The 24,443-nt window shown below is 35.2% G+C and overlaps 1 protein-coding gene and 1 long non-coding RNA gene across 2 annotated transcripts in view; one reads left to right on the forward strand and one right to left on the reverse strand.

Annotated features, from left to right (window-relative positions):
* Window positions 1-324: 324 nt before the first annotated feature.
* On the reverse strand, window positions 325-24,410 carry ENKUR (enkurin, TRPC channel interacting protein). Its single transcript, XM_051963630.1, has 5 exons — window positions 24,079-24,410; window positions 16,208-16,353; window positions 14,527-14,753; window positions 9,086-9,232; window positions 325-736 (listed from the first exon to the last, which is right to left on the reverse strand). Exons 1-5 carry the CDS (start codon window positions 24,153-24,155, stop codon window positions 563-565), a joined length of 771 nt encoding a protein of 256 aa, XP_051819590.1. The 5' UTR covers window positions 24,156-24,410; the 3' UTR covers window positions 325-562.
* LOC127539422 (uncharacterized) overlaps window positions 23,918-24,443 on the forward strand; it is a 41,186-nt gene continuing 40,660 nt past the window's right edge. Inside the window, exon 1 of the long non-coding RNA XR_007947920.1 lies at window positions 23,918-24,019. This is a non-coding gene — a long non-coding RNA (uncharacterized LOC127539422). The remainder of the gene's footprint in view (window positions 24,020-24,443) is intronic.

Genomic DNA, 24,443 nt, shown 5'->3' on the forward strand with positions numbered 1-24,443 from the left:
TTGATTTTAAAATTGGAAGTCTGTTTAGAGGGGTAAGGGAGTGTATGTTTTTGCCCTAAATCTCTTACATTTTCAAAATAAATGTGTTCTTTGCACAATATTTGTAGGGTAAGGAATGGAGGGAGAGAGAAAGAGAGAAAGATAGAGAGAGAGATGACACTATTAACAAAGTTACATTATGTCTTTTAAAATAACTTTGGCATGAAATCTACATGAAGGCAAGAGTACTAAGACTTTCTCAATATAAAGAAATTATTCATCATTTTTACACAGACAACTTGCTTAAAATAGAGGAATATCAATGATGCAAAACTCCAGAACAGGTAAAAAGAACATCAAAATTTAATTTGTTCATATTTGGAAATCCTCACACTGGTAAAAAAAATTTCATAAAAGTGAACAATTCACATTATTCTTTATATATTACTTAAGAATAATTATTTTAAGTCTACGGCTTTGTTCTTTTAATACTGTTGTTCTTCCTTTGAGTAGCAAGTTAGCATTTCATTTTATTTTTTTCCATCTTGTGATCTTAAGACAATTATATTCTACCAATTCTTCATTACTTATTGGCAATATATATGACTTTATGCTTTTCAATTACACCAATGTCATGTTCCAGTTGTTTCATCTCTGCTTCCAGTTTTTGCTTGCGGATCTTTTTTGGTAGGGAGTCGATAAATACAGAAAGGGATTGGAATTCCCTATGTACCTCTTCCCAGTTTTTTTTCAGGCCCTGTAAATTTATGAAATGCAAAGGAAACTGATAAGAACACTAAAAAGAAAACCACTTCATATGTTTTTATCAAGTCCTTGACAATAGTAACAAATATACTGCATAAGGGCCAATTTTTGTCCTTGGATATATGTTCAACTCCCATTGGGAATATTTATTTGCTATATTTTTTAATAAAACTACTTTAAAAACTGTCAATCAAACGCATATATCTAAAACTAGAAATAACATAAAATAATAGTTTAGTATGTAACTTATTTTAAAACAAAAATATTTCAAAATGCTTAGAATTGATATTTGCAAATAGATCTCTGAACTGAAATGCTATATTTCCAAAGTTGGCTTCATTTCTTTAAAAATTTTACTAGCTCATAAAAAATATTTATTTTTTCTACCTGTAGGATGAGATTAATTTTTAAACTAAAGCCAAAATTCAATTTTCTGGGATATAATATATTGTGCCCAAAGAATAGGGCTTTTACCATACTAAGAGATTTAAATTTACTTTCTTAAAATCATTTTACAGTGATTTAAATATTATTAGTGGTAATACACATGCTAATTTAATATTCTAGTATTTTTCATTCACAAAACTCAGTAAACTCAAAGCTATGGATCTCTTAGGAGCTAGAATTTCTTTTTCTTTATATGTATGTATGTGAATATATAACATAGGATATGTGTATATATAAATGTGATATATACATATAGATATATAATTTTGTGTTACAGATCTTTAATGGGGCCCCATATAAAACTGATTTTTCAAATACCATCTGAACTTATTTTACATAATACATAAATATATTTTACAGCTTATGATAGATCAATACATATATTTATTTGCATAGAAGTATAAATAAAGAAGCACAGAATTTTAAATACTGCTTAGAAAATGGGATAGTGATTTATTAAGGTTTTAAGATATTATCAAAAGCTCAACAGATTTTCCAAATGGCTTCTTAAATTACAAATTTCAGAAACATCACATGTTTGTGGAATACCATAAGATCTCAACAATTTCGTTTCAGATTTAAATTAATTCGATAGGAAAATAGAAAAGACTGAAGGAAGAGGAATAGAACTAGTAGTCCCTCAGATGACAGAATTTATTCATTTAAGTCAGTGAGAATATGAGGGAAAAGTAAAACCAAAATGGAAAGAAGTCCAAAGTGAGAAGAAGAGGATTTCAGTAATATTGGAAAACTTAATATAAATGCCCATGCTTAACAATATATGAAATATGCTAAAGGTTATATTAAATAAATTCCCTTTAAGAGTTCTTCCTGCGGACTTTTCATATTTGGAAAATTTAAGGACCTACCACACTATTTCCTATGGCTGCCTACAGTATACCAATTCCCCACGGAGACACTAATATTGACCCCACCTCTTTCTGAGTCCATTTCCCAGAAATGGGACAAAACTATGTTGTTCTTCTAGATCTCCAATTGCTCCTCCTTGGTAGCCTTTACTAGATCGTCTTCCTCTTTTCATTCCCAAATCTGAGCATCTGTCCGTGTGCTTCTCTTGCCCCCTCCATCATACCCACTTGGATATTCCATGAACTATCATATCTTCAGTTCTCATTTCCATCTTCTTTCAAGCTTCTGTCATTTCCCTAAACTACACAACTGTCTACTGGATACCTCCGTTTGGATATTCAGTGACTATTTCAATTTTTAAAATATCCTCAACAAAAATTTCTCTCTTCCCCATCTCTAAAATCAAATATATATTCATCACCCTTGCAGTCAAGGTCTTCCATAAATTGACTTTCTGCCTTTCTAGCCATCTGATATTCTCTCCCTTCATAAATTCATGTTCTAACAAAACTTGGCTAATTTTACTTCCCAATCTTTACTCTCTCTTTCAAATTTGCCATTGTGAATTCTTTCACTCACACTTGGCAAGAACAATCAATCCATTCTCTTTCCCTGGAAAAATCTCTACTATTGAAATAGTTCCCTTTCTTTAAGATTTACTTTTCCACAAAGCCAACCCATAATATATGTGATCTTTCCCTCTTGGAATCTCTCATACCAACCTTTTTGGACTTTTCTTATATAAGTACTTATATTCTAGCATATATTAAAAGCTTTTTTTGTACATGTCTTCACTACAAACACTGTAAACTACTAGAGGGCAGGGATTATGCCATTTCATCATCACATCCCTAGCACCTAAGATAATTCACACACTAGGGCCTTAATAAAGATTGAATTTAACTCTATACTAAAAGCAGAAGCTAAGAAGAAAACTAAATTATAATAAAGAATGTTTCTTTGACCTTCTACATCATTAAGACAGAGTCTTGATCCTAAATATTGCCATTTGAAAACAATAAACTCTCTCAATCTTTCTTCTTTACAAATGGTTTCCCCACTGTCCCAGATGGAAGCATCTTTCTTTTTCTTTACCTGTATTTGTTATTTTAAAAAGAATAGAGACAACAAAAGCAGACAGATTGAATCTGATAATAAAAATGGGGGAATCCGATAATAAAAAGGGGGTTTCTGAAAAACAGAAAGATGCATGTTCTGCAAAAGTATTTGCCTCTATGAAGGAGAAGCTCTAGACTACAGGTTAAGGAAAGCTTTCCTTATGGGTAATGAGATTTTTAAGATGCTTTTTGCTGATGCCATTATCAAATCCTAACATTTTAGATTCTCCTGAAAGAAATCTGTAATTACTCTAAGGAATTTGACCTGTCCTACAAAACAAAGACCAAACAGGTGAAAAAAGCCTGGCTCAGAACTGGCATCTGAATGCAAGTGGTTTTTAACTGGGCTTTATGAATTTTAAATTTTTACTATTTTGATAACTGCATTTCAATATGATTGGTTTTGTTATCCTATTTTATGCATTTAAAACATATTTATGAAGAGTCTATTATATTTCACCAGGTTTTCAAAGGGATCCATGAAACAAAGCAAGTTAAGAATTTTTTCTATATATGGGACAGACAACACTTGTGAATAAGGAATTGATTCTAGAGGGGAAAGGGAAGAAGATAGTGTGCAAAATTATTCTGGAGAATGCAACATTTTTACTGATCCCAAACTTCTATAGTAGCAAGATCTGGAACATCATTGCCGTTGAAGAAGTAAAAACAGACTCCACATAGATGGTAATAGAAAAATGAATGCTGGAAAGTTACAATATATAACTAATAAGAACCTACAAAGAACAGGAAGGAGTAAAGGATGTGATCAAATGATTGTGTGGCAAAAAGAGAAGGTGGACTGGTCATGTGGCCAAAGAGCTGCACAGGTGCCCTTAGGGAGTGTAAGGTTAGGTATGTGTTGGGGAATGTATATGTGTGTGTGTGTGTGTGTGTGTATAAAAGCATATGTATTATATATATTATATTTATTATATATATGTATATAAAAAGAATTATTGTTTTTTTCAAAACATTTCAAAGTAAGTGACATAAATTGTAGAGAGAGATGCCACAAATGGAAAGACCTCCATAAGACATGGAACCAAGTGTTTGAAGGGCTATAACCCCAAAAGGGAGACCAATTCAAAGTTTTGTTAGGGGTTTACAAGACTAGTGGCTATGTTTTTGTGATGACTCTCACATTTATCTCTAGGCATCAACATAATTGGAGTTTTATTATAACTATTTTAAGGCAGATATAATAAAGCTCCTTTGTCAGTGGTCACATTAGATTGCAGTAGCTGTAGGGCTATAATTCACTTGCAGGAGAAACATAATGGCATATTGTGGAGGATTCAGAGTGGGGTGTGTGTGTGTGTGTGTGTGTGTGTGTGTGTGTGTGTGTGGTTTCGTTCTACTTCAAGGGAGAACATTCTCTCTGAAATATTCTCTCACCTGAAAAATGCAGAAAAACTGAGCTGACTTAGTCAAAAGTGAACCATAGTCCCTAATTTCCGAGTAATTTCATGGATTTACATTTTAGGAGACTACAATAAAATTTTCAGCTTCCCTTTATTACCATTTAGTGAAGATGGGACTTGAACATTGTAGAGACCAAATTTCTGCATATGAAAAACACACTGAAAAGAAATTATATTTTTTGGTCATAATGACAATTTAATCTACCTCTTTTGCTCCTAGAGCAGCTGGAGGAAATCATGAAACTGTTACTGACTGGAACCATTACAAATTTCTATTATCCAATCTTAACTAGGCCCTCACTGAACCAAAGAAAAACTTCAATTCCTTCTTGAATCAATATTTCATTTTCCAAACCATCTCTCCTCCAAATGAGTACCTTCCCTTATCAGCTGAAGACCCTGCCTAACACTTCACCCCTAAAATTGTGATTTTTAGCCAAGTATTTCCCCTTTGCTCCTGCTCTTTGTCTCCTTTCACTCTGTCTGACATCTTCCTTGACTATCTCCTCCTTCAGTCTGGTGTCAGATGATGCTTATCCAAGCCAACCCCATTGCACATAACCTTGATCCCAACCTATCCCAAATTCTCTCTTCATATTAAAATCTAGTAATTCTAATGCCACTTCTTCATATCTTTCCTTATCTACTAGCAGATTCTCATGTTCCATGTCTTCATCCTTGATATTAAAAAAATAAACCTAACTTCTGCCCCCCAACTTCACTTTGTCTTACCATGTCCTCCAGCTATCTCCTTATATCTCTAGTTTAGTGAAACCCCTGGAAAAAGCTATGTGTACTTGGAGTTTTCAATTTCTACAACTTCTTTAACATAGCTTCCTATTTCATCATTTAGCTGAAACTGCTCACTCTAAAATTTTCTGACTTGTTAAGGGCCAAATTGAATGCTTTTTTAAAAAATCCCGACCCCTTTGGACTTCTCGTAGCATTGCCACTGTAAATTACCTACTTTGGGATGCTCCTTCCTTCCCAGCTTTCTGGGGGCATTGCTCTCTCCTGGTGCCCCTCATCTGTGTCCAAATGCTTCTCAATCTCCTTTGCTGATTCTAACTGTGGGTGCCCTGTAAGGCTGTGTCCCAGACCCACTTCTCTTGCTCTCTACTGTCTCTCTTGCTGATCTCATTAGCTCCCATGCATACCATGATCATTTCTACAGCAATGATTCCCAGATCTGCATATGTAGCACTCCTCTCTGTGCTGAGAGTAATAGTAATAGTAATGCATCTCCAAATACTTCATGGGTATCCCAAACTGGATGTCCCCAAAACATCTTAAACTCAACATGTCTAAACCAGAAGTCAGTGTCTCCTTTCAAACCTTTACATCTTCAGGAGTTCCCTATCATTGTTAAAGGAACCACCATTGTCAGAATACCCAGGGCTGCAACGTCAGCATCATCCCCGACTCCTCATTCTCGTTAATCCCACATGTCCAATCTAGTGCCAAATAGTGTTGTTTCTAGCTCAGGCCTGAAATACCACAGTAGCTTTCTGATTGATCTCTTTACTTGAATCTCCTCCCACTTCAATCCCACTTTCTTATCAACTACCATGGTAACTTTTCTAAAGCATGGGTCTGTCCATATTACCCCTGCTTAATGAGCTCTGATGGTTGATTATGACTTTCAAAATCAAATATAAAATCTTGTGTTTAGTCTTTAAAGCTCTTCACCACTTGGTTCCTCCCCAAACTTTTAAAATCCCCTTTTTATCCCCGTTTATGTCTCATTGTCCTCCAGACATAACTACTATTCAGCTAGTCTGGCCTACCTGTAGTTCCTAAAACATGAGATACCCCTCCTCCCATCTTGTGGCTGCAGCAATTTTCCTCATTGCCTCAACCTCTTATTTCTCTGTCTTTCTTCAAGGCTCATATGAAAGGAGGCTTTTTCTGGTCTTCCCAGAACCCTTTCCTATTACCTTCACATATTTGCATATATATTTCTTACATATATCAAGATTTTTTACATATTGTCTCCCCCAGTAGAATCCTTACTCCCAAGGGCTGTTTTTGACATTTTTTGCTTTATTACATTATCTTTATATATTATATCATTGCTCATTACATTAGGTGGCACAGAACAAGCACTTAAAAATGTTTTTGATCTACTAATTTAAAATTCTCTCACCTTAACATTAGAGCAAAAATCTAACAAGCAATAACTGGTAATGACACAAAATGTCACAGGAAAAAGTAGTATAATCAATCCCAAATGAAACACTTAATGAAACAATTAGTCTATAAGTACGTATGATTTATGTTATGCAACTAACTGTCACACACGGGGCAAAGCAGCCAAGAACTTTGAGAGAGACAGGAGGCAAGATGGGTCAGTGAGACAAACACACCACCATTTGATCACCATCTCTTCTTGGATCCTGATGAAGAGAGCCCAAAATCCTGAGCCTAAAAGTTCTGGAAAGAGTGATAACCCCCACACCCCGGATCTGTTTCCAGTCCAGACCTCACAGCTGTAATTGATGGAAGAAACCCCTATAGAGGGCAAGTCCACTTTTCTCATAACCACCAGCAACAAGTACCCCTATGGTCAGACAGGCAGGTACAAGAGCCATGAGGGCAACTTCCCCCCCAAAAAAATAACCAAGGGTTCTCCTTCCAGTCCAGCCCTCCCACTCGTCTATCAGGAAGGCAGCTCCTGTGGAGGAGGGGCCAGTCAGCTGCTACCCTCCTTCCCCACCCTAGCTTAGGAGGAGAATCAAGGCACCCTGCGGGAATGGCAGGAGACAGCATAGCCTAGAATACCAATTTCCCCCCTCGGACCCTGATGGAGACAGCCCAGGGTCTCCATCCCTGCTTCCAGCCCAGTGCCCCAAAGCATCATCCTATGGGGGAGCCCTGTGCAGCAACAGCTGCTTTGCAGCCTCATTCTAAGGATCATGAAACTTCTCCACTTGACTTGCAGCTGAAACCTTCCACATGCATTATCTCCTCCATTAGAATGGGAGGACTGTCTGGACTTTAAAACCTCCTTTCATTTCATTCCCATTATTAATCAATTCATTTGCTTAAAGTAATGCTTTATGTGTGTTGGCTAAGCCTGTCAGAAAATCTCCAGTGGCTCCCATTGCCTCCATCACATGCAAACTCCAACTTGGATGCAAGCTCCTTCCCAATAAAGCCTGATCAGCCTCTTCACCCACAGTCTCCAATACGGCTACAGTCAATGCTAATGTGAGTTTGAGATTTGCAAAATGCATGGCCTCCCTTGATCTATACTCTGTCAATAGTATATTATTATTAACACTATTTTATCAATCAATAAAGAAACTAGATTTGTCAGGCATGAAATAATATGCCCAAGGTCATGCAGCTGATAAAATTGTGACTTGAAGCCAGGTGCACTGAATCCATATTTAGGCTCTTGTCCAGTATCCTTTCTCATGCCATCAGAGCCTCCCTGACATTCTTCTCTATCCAAACTGGTCCACTTACCATTCCCTGAATATGCCAGGGATATTCTGGCCTCTGTTTTTTTTTTTTTCCTTTTCTATTCCATCATCTAGAATACCTTTCCTCTCTCTTAATCTAAACTCTTACCTTGTTTTAAGGATCAGCTAAAGTTCCATATGCTCCATGAATGAAACCTTGCCTCATATTAGCCCTCTATACTTAACCCCCTCCAATAAACTTTTATACTATCTCTTGGTTATTTGCAGTGAGCATGCATTATTTTGTGATATTACTTATGTTGTTATTTATAAGACTTGTTACCATTCAATATTATCACCAGGAATGGATTATATCTCTTAAAATGCTCAGAGTAAAAGATCAAGCAGTACAGATTACAAATAAAAAGTTGTTGTTGATGTATGATCACGTTAGATATGTATAGGCTTACACTGATATATTTTAAGGTTCTTCTAAAATAAATGAGGAAGAAATAAAGGCTGTACCCACAAGTCTAAAAAAACAAAACACAAAAAATATTCTCTTAAGTTTATCTAAAGGTTCCACTGTAACTTAAATATGCCTCATAAAAGTCTTTCTTTCAAAAAGTTCTACCATAGATTAGTCTTTAAATCTGTTGGATTCCATGGTAGGAGAAAAAAAAGGGGAAACTGTTTCATGTTACAGTTTTGTTTAGGTGCAGCTACCATAATACTGTAGATCTATTATAGAGCTCCATCTAGTGAGAAATAACTAATTCTAGGATGGTATTATTTAGAAAAATAAAAAGCGTAAGAATGAAAGCAAAAAGATAAATCCATGAGGCAAGATCTATTTATGATATTTCTTCAAGACACATCTAGAAAGAGGATACATTGAAGACGACAGTTTGACTCAATAAACAAATAAATGATTATCCTTTTCCTCTCCAAAAAGTAACAGTTGACACTGTTTCCATTGCATATTTTCCTGCGTTCAAAAATGAAACTGGAAGAACCAGAATATTTCGGGGATGTTTTGGAGATGCTGCAGTGAATCTATGCTCCCCATACTCACTTGAAGCACTGACTCCCTCTCCTCATCAGAGAGACGCTTCATGGCTGCCTTCTTCAGATTTGCCTGCACATAGTTATCATATTCTTCTTGCATTTTTTTCACTTCTTCATTTCGTTTACATATATATTCAGGAATAGTACCATAATCCTGAAAGGATTTTGAGAAAGATATTTAAGCATGATCACTCTATGCCTATGTCAGTTTGTTTTCCCTTTGTCTGTCTGCTATCAAAATCTCAGTCTTATCATCTATAAAATGAAGGGATTAGATTAGGTAGCTCCAAGGTCCCTCTATTTCTAAGTCCTATGACTCCATAAAAAACTGAGCAGAAAATAAAAAACATTGTTGAATTTGTTTGCCTTGAAGTATCTTAAAGATTTAATTATTCCCATTTGATTCTTGCCTTTATTGGAAATAGTACCACTTGACTAAATTATTTTTCCCCTCATTGGACCAATTAATTCCAGTATGTTAAGAAAGCAGAGATGACTAACCTGATTTTTCTCTAATATCAGCTCTTCTTTAAAGTTAACTGATTGGCCCACCCTTAGATTATGCATGGACATTTAGTTTACCTAAGAGATTGAGCTTTCTTTTGATCATGTCATCATCCACAAATGCACCACTAATATATTCAAGAATTCTGAAATTCTTTTATCTAATCAGACTTTTTCTCCTTCCCTCTTTCCTTTCCTTATAAAACCCTAGTCTTTATCAATACTATGATCTCTGGTACCTTGACTCCTCAATTTTCTCCTCTATTCCGCATCTTGACCCCTTGGTGAACTAATTCAACTCTCCACTGCCTTTGTCTCTTGAATCCCTAGCTCTCTTGTTTACTATATCCAGCCAAGTCTCAGCCTTGTCTCTGTCTTCACTTCTACTACACATGTGCTTCTAAACACAAAGATGGAGAAAATCATATAAGCATTCTGACTCTGATTACAAACTTATGCTATATAACCTCAACTGGGCCCTTTCTGTTGCTAGGCAATCCTACTATAAATCCCTTATCAATTAACTTTCCCATTCCCTCTCGTGGCTCTTCTGAACCTTTCATTTCTCCTCAAACTTCCCAGGCACCCCCAACCCCACTCTTTCAGCTGAGAACCTTGCCTCATGTATTACAGATAATGCTGAAGCCATTGGTTGTGAGCTCTCTTCTCCCTTCTTCCCTCATCCTTTATCATTCCGATGCCTGTTGCTCCTTCGCCTCTCCCATGATGAAGTAGCCTTACTCCTGACCAAGGGATCCCCTTCCATTCTGTCCTCTGCAACAGATTGCTCCTTCCACCACCCCCAGTAGTTTATTTTTAGTCTCTCCCTGTTTCTTGGCTTATACCTTCCTACTTACAAATATGCTCATGTCTGAAAAAACCCTAACCTGGTCCTTTCATCTCCATCATCAGTCCTATATCTCTCTCATGTCCTTTGAAATGAAACTCCTTGAAAAAGCCATTTGGATACTTCTACTTTTGTTCTTTCTGCTCTCTTCTTAAGACCTTAGAGTCCAGCTTCTGACTTTATCATTCCACCGAGGTTGCTCTCTCTGAAGTTACTAATCTTTCCCCAATTTAATGGCCTTTTCTCAATCCTCATCCTCCCTGTCTTCCTGCAGCTCTGACACCCTGGTCACTCTTCCTAAAAACTTTCTTTTAAGTGGGACACTGCTATCTCTTGGTCTTTTTATTTCCTTAGCTAGATCTTCTTCCAGATCACGCCTCCTAACCTAACCATGTATTTTCATGAGGGTTCTGCTCCGGGCCCTCTTCTCTGCTCCCTTTATTTTGCTTCACTTGGTAATCTCATTAGCTCTCCCATGGATTTAACTGCCATCTCTATGCTGAGGATTCGGAAATCTCTCTCTCCTCCCCAGTCTCTCTGCTGATCTCCAATCACACATCTCCAAATGCCTTTTAGACATCTTGAACTGGAAATTCTGAAGAAATCTAATACTTAATATATTCAAAAGTGAACTCATTTTTTCTTTCCAAATTCTACCCCCCTTCTCTTTTCTCTATTACAGAGACAGCAACAGCATCCTCCCTGTCATTTGGGCTCCCAACCTAGGAGTCACTCTGGACTCTTCATGATCTCTTGACACACCTACCTCCTTATCTCTGATGTTGCCTCTACTCTAGTGCAGCCCCCATTATTTCATGACTAGATTACTGCAATAGCCTTCAGTGACTACAGTGATTTTCCTAAAGAGCAAGTCTGACTTCTACCCAATAAACTCCAGTGGCTCCCTATTGCCTCCAGGATCAAATGCAGAATGCTATTTGGCATTCAAAGCTCTTCACAACCCAATCCCACTCCTATTTTTTAGTCTTCCTACACCTTACTCCCTGAACTCTTTGTTCTAGTGACATTGTTCGCTTGAACAAGTCACTCCATTTCTCAGCTCCAGGTATTCTCTCTTTGGTTGTTTTCCCTACTTGGAATGTTCTCCCTTCTTACCTCTGCCTATGACCTTTCCTGGCTTCCTTTAAGTCCCAATTAAAATTTCACATTCTGTAGGAAATCTTCCACAACCCCTCTTAGTTCTAGTGCTTTCCTTCTTCTAACATTCTTATCTATCCTGTGTATAACTTGCTTTACATGCATTTGTTTGCACATTTTCTACCTAGCAAATGATGGGAAGGAAGATATTGTCTTATGTCTTTTTTTGGATCTCCAGCCCATAGCACAGTGCTGGCACATAGTAGGAATTTGTTTACTGACTGACAGACTTACTGATTAAGATAGAGACCACAGAGAGTCTTTGATTTGAATGGCATAGGAAACTCCCAGAAGAAAGAATTGGGGATAGTTAGCTTGAAGTAAAAAAGACTTGATTGGAGATGGCTGACAGCTCCCTTCAAATATCTGACAGCATGTCATCTGTCAGAAAGATTAAATTTATTATGGTTGGTCCCATGAGGAAAACTTAAGAGGAATAGGTGGAAATTACAAAGGCAATTTTAGGCTTCATGTAAGCAAAAACTTTCTGTTAATAGCACAAAGCCATCTTTTCCCTTTCTTTGCCTCCCCAGAGCTTAGTATGGGCCTGGTACACAAGAGGCACTTAATAAATGTTTATTAGCTGATTGCTTCTTCACACAAGTTATATGCAAATGTTCTTTTGCATTTCACAAAGTTTCAGTGCTAATGTTCTAGCACTTGGTCAAAGCACCGATAAGTCAAATACCCTTGACATTACCCACACGGGCACTCCATCCAATAGGACAGATTACAAACAATGTTTGCCCCTATTATTATTCCATTTGACACTTGAGAACACTGAGGCAGACAGAGATTAAGTGACTTTTTCAAAGTCTCACAGATAGTAAATGTTTATGGCCTTCCCAAATGCAGGCTGAGTGATCTAGCTGCTGTTGCCCTGCTTTGAAATAAAGTTAGTAATTCATAAAATGTTATTTGGCATATAATATAAAAATTTCAAGTAGAAGAAGAATACCATGTTTTTTTTCTTCCTTGATTGCTTCCTTCTTTGCTTCCTTTTCCTTTCTTCTTTCTCTTCCTTCCTTCCTTCCCTCCTTCTTCCATCTTTCTTTGCACATGCACACACACACACACACACACACACACACACACATACTGTACACACAGATGTATATTGTACCACCTACCTACTTTTATGTATATAGTATTCCTCTTCTATTTGGAATTCTTATTATATCCTCAATTAAAAAGACAAATACATTTAATAACCCTATTTCTCTATTTTATGCTTCAATTTGATATTAATAAAGACTACTAACTTTATTTCAAAGTTGATTATTTCTACAGTTACATTTCTTAAGAAATCTTCTATGAGCATAATAAAAATACCAAATTGGAAGAAAAATCCTTTTTAAATAATTATCAAAAAATTGACCTTGTTAATTCATGTTAATTATAATAGAAGATACCCCTACCCCCCACCCCATATCAAGATGCTGCCTGTGATATCTGTGGCAAATTCATATCTTAATGTTACATTCTGTTTTTTCAGTCTCTCAAAGTTATGTTGTCTAGTTTAGTTTTTGACTTTGTTGTTGGTGTATTCATTGGCTCCAATTTGTCAAGATATCAGATTTAAGCGGTAATTTTCAACATTCATGCTAGTAATTTTTTTATATTTGGGCCAGATATAGAATGTATACTTTTGCTTTTTAAGCACAAATTATTAGCGTCCTTAGAATATAAATTTGATCCCTAGGACTATTATTCCTGGAAATTATGACATGGAGATCCACAGATACTTGTATGTCCTTATGGATTCATATATGTGCTGTAATAATAAAGTCTTCAACGTGCATACTTTGTTACTATCTAAAATCTTTTGATAAAATCGTTAGGTTGGAAAACCTTTGAGAGTTAGAAATGAATTCTGAAAATAATTTCTGGACTTCCTCTTAACATTTTGCCTGTTTATCTGTATTACTGCATGTTACTGTTACAAAGTAATAAAATGTATGTCTATATAAACTTGATAAATTATTTGTGAATTTAGAAAGTTTAGATAAATGGGACCAGTGCCAAATGCACAGATATTTTAACTTTTTTTTTCCTGAGGAAAGTAGGCCACATAAGCTTAATTATGTATACCTATGCATTTTTATTCTTCTTCCACAAAACTCAGTTATTAAAATTATCTTTCTAAATAATGGGGTAAAGGTACAATATTTTTCACTGTTCTGAGACAATGGAAATTTTGTCATATATTTTCAGGGTCTTGTCCCCCCCTTCTCTGCAAAAACAAACAAACCATCCTATAAAATAATGAAATTCTTTATTCTCCAATGCATAACTTTCACACTGATAGACCAAGTAGTTCTAGAGTTGCATTCCCTATATTTCTATCATTTTGCTCCTAAATTCTTGCAAAATTATTAAATTAGTTTAAGTTTTTTCTCATAGCTTTATCTTTTAATATTTATATTAGTCATAATCATTGAATGCTAATTAGAACTATTTAAAATTTCATATATTTGGAAAGATGCCAAACAATTTGGTTTTCATTTATTCAACTAAGTATGGAATTCAATTATGGTTCCTAATGATAAATATACTCCATTATATATTTGGGCTAAATTCAGATACAATGGAAAGTTGGCAGTCTAGGAAGTAGGTCCCTTGATAGAACTTTTTATTTCTTTTGAGTTGGGATTTCATGGTTGCAAAGAAATCTTAGTGAAAAAATTCCCTCTCTCCATATAGATCAGCAACTGTTCTGCTATTCATTTGTCTTGGGGATGCTGCTTGGGGATATTGTGAAGAGTAAAGTGTCCAGTATGAATCAAAGTTGAACCCATCTTTTTCTAACCTCCAAGCTGATCTCTTTTTCTACTATAACCTTCAAGGTACAATATATAAAAATACATGAAATAATTATTAATGTTAATTTAAAACATTCATGGATCTTAAATCTTTAACAACATCTGTCAAAAGACTACCTTTTTGTTGATGTATTTTGGAACAAGTCCTGAAAGTTCCAGGCCATGTCTGTCTCCAGTTCTTCTGTCAACATAAATGGGTTTAGGCTTCTTGGCCACCCCCATAATGACATCAGCTGCATTTGTGTTTATGAAGTTTTTTCCACTTTGAATTCCCATAATTGGATGATCAGTCCTCAGTGGCACAGGAGGTTTTTTTGGTGGAATCTTATCGAGCTTTTTTTCACCTAAACATAAAATTCTTCTTCAGTACTACAAACAGAAAGCTTTAACTACAAATATTTTAAGGGAAACAAACTAGAAATGAAAGGTAATATTATAATACATAAAATAAAGTATAACATAATAAATCTTGAAAATCATAATAAGAATTGAATAAAAAATGTAAAGCATATGAGGTATGAAATTAAAGCAATGAAGTTTTTGTCATATAGCTAATATGTTTTTCTAGAAGCTAAGTGTCCTGGTAGAGAGAGCACTAGACTCAGTAAGATCCAAGTGTAAAGGCTGCCTTGAACACTCATGATCTTGAATATAGCACATAACCTCTCAAGTTCAATTTTCTGGTCTGTAAGATGTGGATAATAATAGCATCTATGTCAGGGAGGTTGTGAGGATCAAATGAGATATGTGAAAAGTGGTTGGCAAACATTAAAGTGCTACATAATTGTTAGCTATTTTTTTTTCAGTTGGAATATATAAAATAAAACCACACTTAAGTGTGAAATAATTTTTTTTCAGAATTATGGATGAAATGGGCTTTTAAAAAAATCTAATAACTATGTCCAAGGAAAAAAGCTATAAAAATCCACAAATAAATTGAATAGTGTTTAAGCCTTTAATAAGCCCAAACCACTGTAGTAATTTTAAACAATACAATAGATATTCTTAAAAAGTATCCTCATATGAATACATACATTTTGCATATAATTGTTAGGCATTTTAAAGCCTGTCTTCAAGCAGATTTGTAGAATTGTTTTTTTTTTTCAATATTGCCCATTTAATAGGCATTAATAAATACTTGATTATTGTAAACCATTTTGTAGCTGAAAAAACCTTATGGGCAGGGAGGTTAAATAATGCATAGATCATAAGGATTATAGAGGGATAAGATTTGAATCTAGCATTCTCACTACTAGTATACTAGTACTTACCCTAGTGCAACTAATATTGCACATTAATATAAGTTTATGGAATTAAATTGTCCAAAGGCTTAAGCTTATTAGGGCTAGCTGCTCAAGGTAAAATACAAAGAGTAAATATAGTAGATAAATATAAATAAAAATATATAAATATATAAATATAAATAAATAAATATAAAAGATATAGAACATGGGTAATGGGAAAGAAAACTTTTAAGGAATGGCCAAAGAATTAGCCACAGGAAGGTTTCAAACATAAGCATCTTAGGAAGATCAGTGAGATATGCCAAGTATTTATTAATGTCTATTAAATGGGCAGTATTGAAACCCCCCACCATTTATTATGATTTCTTCTGCTAAATCACTTATATTTTCTCCTTTGTCCATTATCTTCCTTTACCTAATGTAAATTATATGCTTAATATGCAAATGAAAAGTTATTATACATCTAATACATATATGTCACCAATATTTTAATATATTAAATAATATTTGCTTCATACTTTAAACACTTAACATATAAAAAGGGCGTTACTTACTGGGTGGTGGCTTTGGTGCTTTTGTAGGTTTCTGCAGAAAGTCTTTTGGGGAAGGTACCGCAACTTTTGCTGGCCCCATGGTTTTCCATGCAGCTTTCCCTTTTTGTAATTCATTTTTCACGGTTGACTTAAACATTGATACATATCTTGAATTAAAAAGAAGCCCAAGTATACATCATTTTTTATTCAAATAATTTCTAATAGTTAAAATGTATTGATTTTCAGCAAATTAAATCTCCCATACTTATGTAAGGGACCTGTCATCAAACACAACCAAATTGCCAATACATAGGCAGGTTTTAAAGTCCAGGACAGCCATGTATTCAAGAGTAGAGAAATATGCTAATGGTTCTGATCAGAATCTGTGTGGAAACAGATACATTCACTAGTGACTTAATTAAGTTAGGCATTAAAAGTTCCTTAAAAACAACAATGACTTAGACAAAATGATATCCAGCCACCATTCTCCAGAAGTGCCATTTGGTAAGAGACTCTGATCAAACCATCTTTTTCCTCTCACGCCCTTAGGACTGGGCTATCCATTTTCCTGAAAGCTTTATGTCAGTACTTACAATATGTCTCATTCCTGAAAGTTATACTAAGGTCAACTTTATAAGAAAATCAAATCATTTTAAATTCATCAAGGAATTCTTCTATTTAAGTGAATTCGATGATAAATCCTTTCTTAACATTGTTTGTCCTTCCCCAACTAGTCTTTTTCTTTAAATCTGGCTATTCATATTTGATTTAAATTCTGTGCATTCATGTTCATGGAATTTTGATACCATTACAGTTGTAAATATAACTGTATTTAATAATAAAGTATAACTGTAATGGTCAGTTTTTAAAAAAATTCTGATTCTGATAAAATGATCTTATTTTTGACATGGAAAAACCCAAAATATTTCAAATTCTAAACATTTGTGACTTTAGCAGGGAATAAAATGTTAGAAATAGTGCAACTGCAAGAAATGGGTTATCTAGTCACATTAGACCTAAAGTATGTGATTCAAAGTATATCATTAAAAAACAAACAAAAAATACATGTATGGTAATGCTCATATGAAATTTTCTTTACGGTGGTACCCCTGATTTCTCCAATCAGCAATAACCTGGATCATGGATTATAAATAGGAATGATGGGCTCTTGAACTCAGCAAAAGTCAATAAGCATGTATTTTCCCCAAGTTTTAAAAATCTAATGAAAAAAAATTTTAAACTAAAAGATCTGAAAAAGAAAACTGCCAGCTTAAATCATCAAAGTAGGTGCCACAGACTGTAACTAAAATGTAGGAAAAATAGTAGTAGAAGTACCTAGAATTTTCAGGAGACATTATCTAAAAAAGGAGCCAGCTTCAGATGCTTTCCCACAATTGGTAACAAATTGTGTTAGCTAGAGTTATTTATCTCAAGAAAGAAAATTTCATTCTTATAGATATTACTGAGACTTGGCAAAATGCAACAATTAAGGCACAAAAAACAAGCAAAAAAGGATAGAGTGTGTGTGTGTGTGTGTTTGTATGTGTGTGGTGAGGGGTGAGTGGAGGAGATAAATAGAGTAGCAAAATACTAAGAACTCTTGGGATGAAATCCAGGAGTCAAGGAGGAGAAGAATGGTAACAGGCATTTAGGCGAAGATTTTAAAATGCACAAATTGAAGCCATATAAGCCAATAGAGTTTATTATAAAACACCCAGAGAAAACAAATGACATGTTTTGGAAACATTACAAGCCTGGAAGAGAAACATGATAAAATAATAATGGAAGACCTTCAATTACCTAAACATCTGTTGGAATGCCATTTCTGACCAAAAAAGAGCTGACTTTTTTTTTTTTAAATCATGAATGTAATGCTGAAAATTAATTTAATTTGTACTACAATTATTTAAATGTAATTAATTCCAATGGATAAAATGTCATAAATTTTTAGTCATTCTTAAATCAAGCGTTTTTTGTTGTGGTAGAGGTTCATTCATTATCACTTTTCTTTACCTACAGTTGAAATCAGCATTGGGCTCTGTTCCCTGATTTCTTTTCTCTTGGAAATATTTTCTCAAGGGCTTTACAGGTTTTTAAATATTCATGATGCCTGTTCTTAATTGTATTAATTTTGTTATGATAATGGACCACAATTTAAGCACCTCCTTATTTTTGTATACTTAGATTGATTCCAATTATCTGCAATTACCAATATTGCTATTATGAAAAACCTTTGAAAAGACTGTCTTTAAAAAACATAATAACATTTTATGGTATAATATTTTCTTAGCACTGGGCCAGAGGGTGATTATTTTTGTTAACTTGTACTGCTAGATTACTTTCTACAACAAACCAACACTGAGTTTCTTTGCTCTAAAATTTTCTGTGTGCCAGTTTGATAAGAATGAGGTTGAACACATAGTTTAAATTTATATCTTTGTGATTATTCATAAGGTTAAATATTTTTTCAAGCAGTTATTAATAATATGTTGCCAACAATATGTTGTGAAAATTGCTCATGTCATTTGATTATTTGAATATCGTGAATTGGAAATTTCTTTTTCAAATTTTAAATAGTTCCTAATATATTTTGAATAAAAAGTTTTTGTTAATTTTACTATAATTTTCTCCAATTTCTTATTTTTAAATACATCAATTTTGAACAGATTATCATATAGTCAGGTCTTAATTCCTTCTAAATATTTCTTCTAAGGAAAATCCAGTTCTGCTGTATAACTGAGCCAAATATAATTCCACCTTTTTAATAGTTTTCAAAAAAAGTATAAATCTATTATCCAATTGGAAATCACTGAAGCATACTATATAAAAATTGAATCTAAATCTATTGCAAATTTATCAACCAATTTGTCCCATAATAATGGGACTCGTCAAATAATGAATTCCTTCCCCAAGTTTTGTTTTATATAGGTTGGCCAAACAATCTTTTGTTTAGATTTGATTAGGTGTCTTATATATTCAATCTACTTTTCTATTTCTCTATGTTTTGCTCAGTTCCAAAGACCTCTGTTGATAATTACTTTGCAAATATACTTTTTTTTAAAGTATGGGATCACAAGACCATTTTGTGATTCTTACTAGTACTGGTTGTTAAATATGATGGAAATCTTGGGGGTAAATAACTACTATTCTATAGAGAATTATTAGCAGAGAAGAGAGGAAAGCCAGGCACAAGTCTGACTTATGCCCTAAAATTTTGGAAGACAAACTTCAAAAGGACCATGGAAAAGAGGTGTAGGATTTCACAGCCTAAAATTCTACAGGGAAAGTTGATTTAAGGAGAGAAGATCAACTCTCAGAAATGACATTTTGAAGATACAAAGAATTCTCCTAGAGGAAAAAAGTCTAGTTGTCGAAAGGGAATAATGTGAGTTTACACCTTAGCTTTAAAAAGCTAAATCCTTCTCTTGGCTAACCAGCAAGCAGGGGCAAGTTAACTGAGAATGAATGACCAAGAATGGCATGACCCTGGATAGCTCTATTCACAACAAATCTCAAAATGAGTTAAAACTTGTAAAAAATTCTAAAAACTACAAAAGCAGAGCAATTTTTAAAAAAGCTATATTAGGGAGAGAAAGAGCTTTGAAATAGACTATTTGGGGTTAGTCGGGATGATGCTGGACAGACAGGTGACCTTGTGGAAACTTTGGAGACTCAGTTTCCAGTCGTGACGACTCAGGATCTCATACTGTGTGATGATGACAAGTCTTTGTGATTGTTTCGAGAACTGGAAGAACCCATTTCTCAGGAGTTGCTGAGCTGAATGAATGCACATCCCAAAGTTTTCAATCTACCATTTCTGGATCTTTCTCCTTCTTGGAAGATGGTGAGATAGGACTATTTTGAACTAGGAGAAGGGCTCTAGCTCCTTCTCTTGCCCACTGATGTCAGCTGTGAGCACACCTCATCTTAGAAATGAGTGGAGTGGGTCTATTTAGGCAGCAATTACACAACAATCACCAAGGGGAATAAGGGGGCAAGTCTGAATCTAAGTTGCAGTGGAGAACTGGTCATTTTTTCCTCTTAAATAGCAGTCAGAGCAGTTGTTGTAAGACATGGGTGCTGTCTGCAGGGAGAATGTGGAAGCATCTCACTACACTTCATCTGATTGGTACCCTGCCCAAGGGTCACTTTCTTTCTTGACCTAGCAGACTCTCTCTCTATAAAGGAAACCCAGAGAGGACAAATCAGTAACCAAGTCAATGCTAAATTCTCGTACAAGTCTAGAGATGTTGTCAATAAAAATGGGGAAAGTGAATTTTAAATGACTAAATGTTATTGAAGGATGTCGGTAGAAGGATGAACTGGGAGTGAAGAAGGAAAACAAATATCCTTCCTTCTGTCTGAGGATCAAGTTGAGTGAAAGGAATAGCCACCAATGGAGAGGACTGGGAGAAGTAGTATGATATACAAAAGGTGCCAAAGGAATTAGTTCAGAGGTACCTTATATATGACTTAGTCTAAACACCCCGAGTTTTGAGCATCCTAGCAGAAATCTCTTTTTCATTAAAAGTCAAGAAGTAGGAAAATATCTGAGAATATGGGATCAGAATAGAGATCCCAAAGGACAAAGTCTCCCAAATACAATATGGAACTGGGTTGCAGAGGGAAAACATCTCTTGAATTCAAGGTAGTGAAGCAGATATCTGAGATCTGGGAAATCACTATGATGCTAGAACCTAGGGAGAGACAAATTAGTGTGGTAGCTTATAAAATTAACCAAAAGCAGCCCAGTTCCAGGTGAAAAGCAAACACATTAAATTCTGACTCTGCCACTTAAAATCTTTGTGGCATTGGGTAACTAATTTGACCTCCCTGGACCTCAGCTTCCTGTGAAAATTGAGGTTGGATTAGATGTGATCTCTTCCAGATTGAAGTTTATGTTCATAGATAAGCAGCTAAATTATACATGGAAAGTGGAATGCAGATTTTTAGAACATGGCTGCCTGCACTGGCCTTTACTCTCAGTTCTGAAGCACATTTCTAATGTCATTATGGAGTAATGCTAAATGTCTTTTATGACTTCTAAGGAACTGATAAGACGATTCATCAGGGAAGGGTTAAGAACATTAACATCTGACTCTCTAAGGATCTTCCTCCACATAGTATTACTCAACATTTTTTTGTTGAATCCATGTTAGCATATTGTTATTTAACCCACATTTCCAATTAGGAAAGGAGCAGGATTGCACTGCTCTATTTTTCATTGTTCATGTATTAGCACCTCCCTTTCAGGAAAATTACTATTTTCTTTCCAGTAACTGGAGTTATGGTTTCTATATTCACCCTATTCCATTGTATAATATAGTTTTCATGCATATGTCCTCCAACAAATCGATTTTAAAGTCATAAGTGGAAACGATATAATTTATACTTCTTTATTTGCTGAATAGCACACAGGGGATTATCTTTCATACCATAAGTACTCTATAAGTATATCTGTTAAATCCGTGAAGGTGCCCAGTAAGTATTTAAATTGAATTAAAGAGGCTAATCTTATTCTATGACTTGAAGAGCACTAAATAAAATGAAAATTATCTTTTTAATTATTGTAAAACTCAATTTATCCAGACTCCAAACATATTGAAAAGTTAACTAAGATTCATTTGCTACATTTTCCTTTTAGGAAAAATAATAACACTAAATACACTTGTTCACAGTTAGATGTCATTCCTGTATTGTGGATTTTTGCTTGTTTTTCTTAGTTACAGAGGAGGGTTCAATCTGGAAGGGGAGTGTGAAATGACATATAAATACAAAAGGTATGATTAAAACTTATGTTTTTTCTTTTTTAAAGGCATAAGATACTCTACTAAGAAGTTTGGAAACTATACATATTTCATTTAAATCTTTCTAGAATTAGACTTTGCTATACTTTGCTAAATATTAATTATTCAGTTATGTGACTAAGGTCCTTATTTAGGGTAAAAAAAAAAAAAAAACCTTAGAAAAAAGCTAGATTAAGAAAGAAGACTCCTCGGGTTGCCTTCCTTTTTTTCTTTCTAATGAAGTGAGTAAAAATTGAGGAGTCCTTACATTAGAGAAACTAAAGACATTTATTTCACCATTTACAAAAGATAGAGCACTCAAGTTTAGCAAAAACCTCAGCTACTGATTACATATCATCTATTTCAAGAATTTCAAATCAATCACAGATAAAAAACTTTCACTTTTGCAATTTTCTTGAAAAAAGTTAAGTATTATCTCATATTGTGAACCAGTTATGCACAAATGAACCTTGAAATTCAACTTTCAAGTTTCTTTTTTATGCTGTAAAGTCAACATTTGATTTTTCAAACTCTATCTAAATAGACTACTACAAAAGGATGTAAACTATGCATTTTATAGAATAGTAAATGTCAAATTAGAAAGCAGCTAACTCTGATAACTTGAAAGCTGAGCTGTTGTGCCTGAAAATGGGCATTTCAGTGTTGGGAATTGTTCATTCTGTAAAAATGCAGAATGCTACATAGTATGGGTGCTGATACCTCTGCTCTCAGACTTCAGAAGAATATAATATCATGGTTACACACGCATATTTATACACATACATGTATATATACACAATGTATGTATGCATATACAATATATACATATATATACAATACACATGGCCATATACATAAGCAATGTACACAGAATGCATATATACACATGCATATATGATTATTTAAGTTCTTTCTGATATAGCATAAGTGCTGCTACCTGTGCTCTCAGGCCTCCAAAGAATATAACATCATTGGGATATCTATGTATCTATCTATCTATCTATAAAAGTATATAGACACACATACATGCATATAATACATATATATGCATGTATAACACCAACTCACTATATATATGTGTGTGCGCGTGAATATCTATGATCTTTCTGATGCTATATAGGTGCTTCTGCCTGTGCTGTCAGACCTCAAAAGAACATATCACTGAGATACATACACATACAAGTATACATACATGTACACATCACACACTTATGCATACATATATGTGTATAGACACACACGGACATATATGACCTCTGATATTATTGCTGTTACCTGTGCTCTTAAGACCTCAAAAGAACCTATCATTGAGACACATACACATACAGGTATACATACATGTACACACCACACACTAATGCATACATATATGTACACACACACGGACATATATTACTTCTGATGTAGTATAGGTGCTGTTACCTGTGCTCTTAAGACCTCAAAAGAACATATCATAGAGATACATGCACACACACATATATACAGACACAGGTATACACAATACATATATGCATATGTGTGTATATATATATGTATATGTTCTTCTGGTGTAGTAGAGGTGCTATCTCTGCTCTCAGACCTCAAAAGAACAAATCATCACTGAGATACATAAACACACAGATGTACACATATAAAGGTACACACAACACACATGCACACATGCATATGCATATATTCTCTCTGCTGTAGTATAGATGCTACCTGTGTTCTCAGACCTCAAAAGGACATATCACTGAGACTCACATATACACACAAGTATACATATATACAGGTAACACAATACAAATATACGTATATATGTGTATATGCCTATAGATATATATTCTCTCCGATATAGGATAGGTATTGCTCCCTATGCTTTCAGACCTCGAAAGCATAAAGCATCACTGAGACAAGAAGCACCTGTCCTATGCACACACACAGATCTGTGCGTATACATACTACTTGTACACACACACATGTGCGCATGTCCATGTATGCGCGTTCTTTCTGTTTTATTTCTCAGCACAGCCAGCCCTGCAGCGGGTCGGGGGCTTCACTCCTGGAGGTAAGTGACTCTTCCCTTCCACCTCCCCCCCAACAAGGAATCTTGGCTTATCCACGTACCTAGCGGGCTTGGGAGGGATCTTCGTGTCACAGGGGATGAGATTATAAATGCTCTCAGGAGGGCACAGGGAATCCATTGCCACCAAGTGACTCCTCACCCCACCCTCCTCCAAGTGTCTTGGCCCTCAGACCCGCTGCTTTTTCCCTTCTTCTGACCTCCGTCAGTTTCTCCTCTCCTGTCCTCCCTGCTCTGCCCCCTTCACCCTCTCCTAGCGCCCTTCGCCTTCCCTCGTGCCCTCTCTAGCTCACAGCTCCCCACGCAGACATCGCCCGGTCTCCCCTGGCTCCCTCGCCCAGTTCCTATATTCTAGCTGTGGCCACACTCTGGAAAAGGGGCCCTGCGTTGTTGACCTGGCGGTTGCCAT

This window comes from Antechinus flavipes, chromosome 5 (genome assembly GCF_016432865.1).
Source record: "Antechinus flavipes isolate AdamAnt ecotype Samford, QLD, Australia chromosome 5, AdamAnt_v2, whole genome shotgun sequence".
Lineage (NCBI taxonomy): Eukaryota > Metazoa > Chordata > Mammalia > Dasyuromorphia > Dasyuridae > Antechinus > Antechinus flavipes.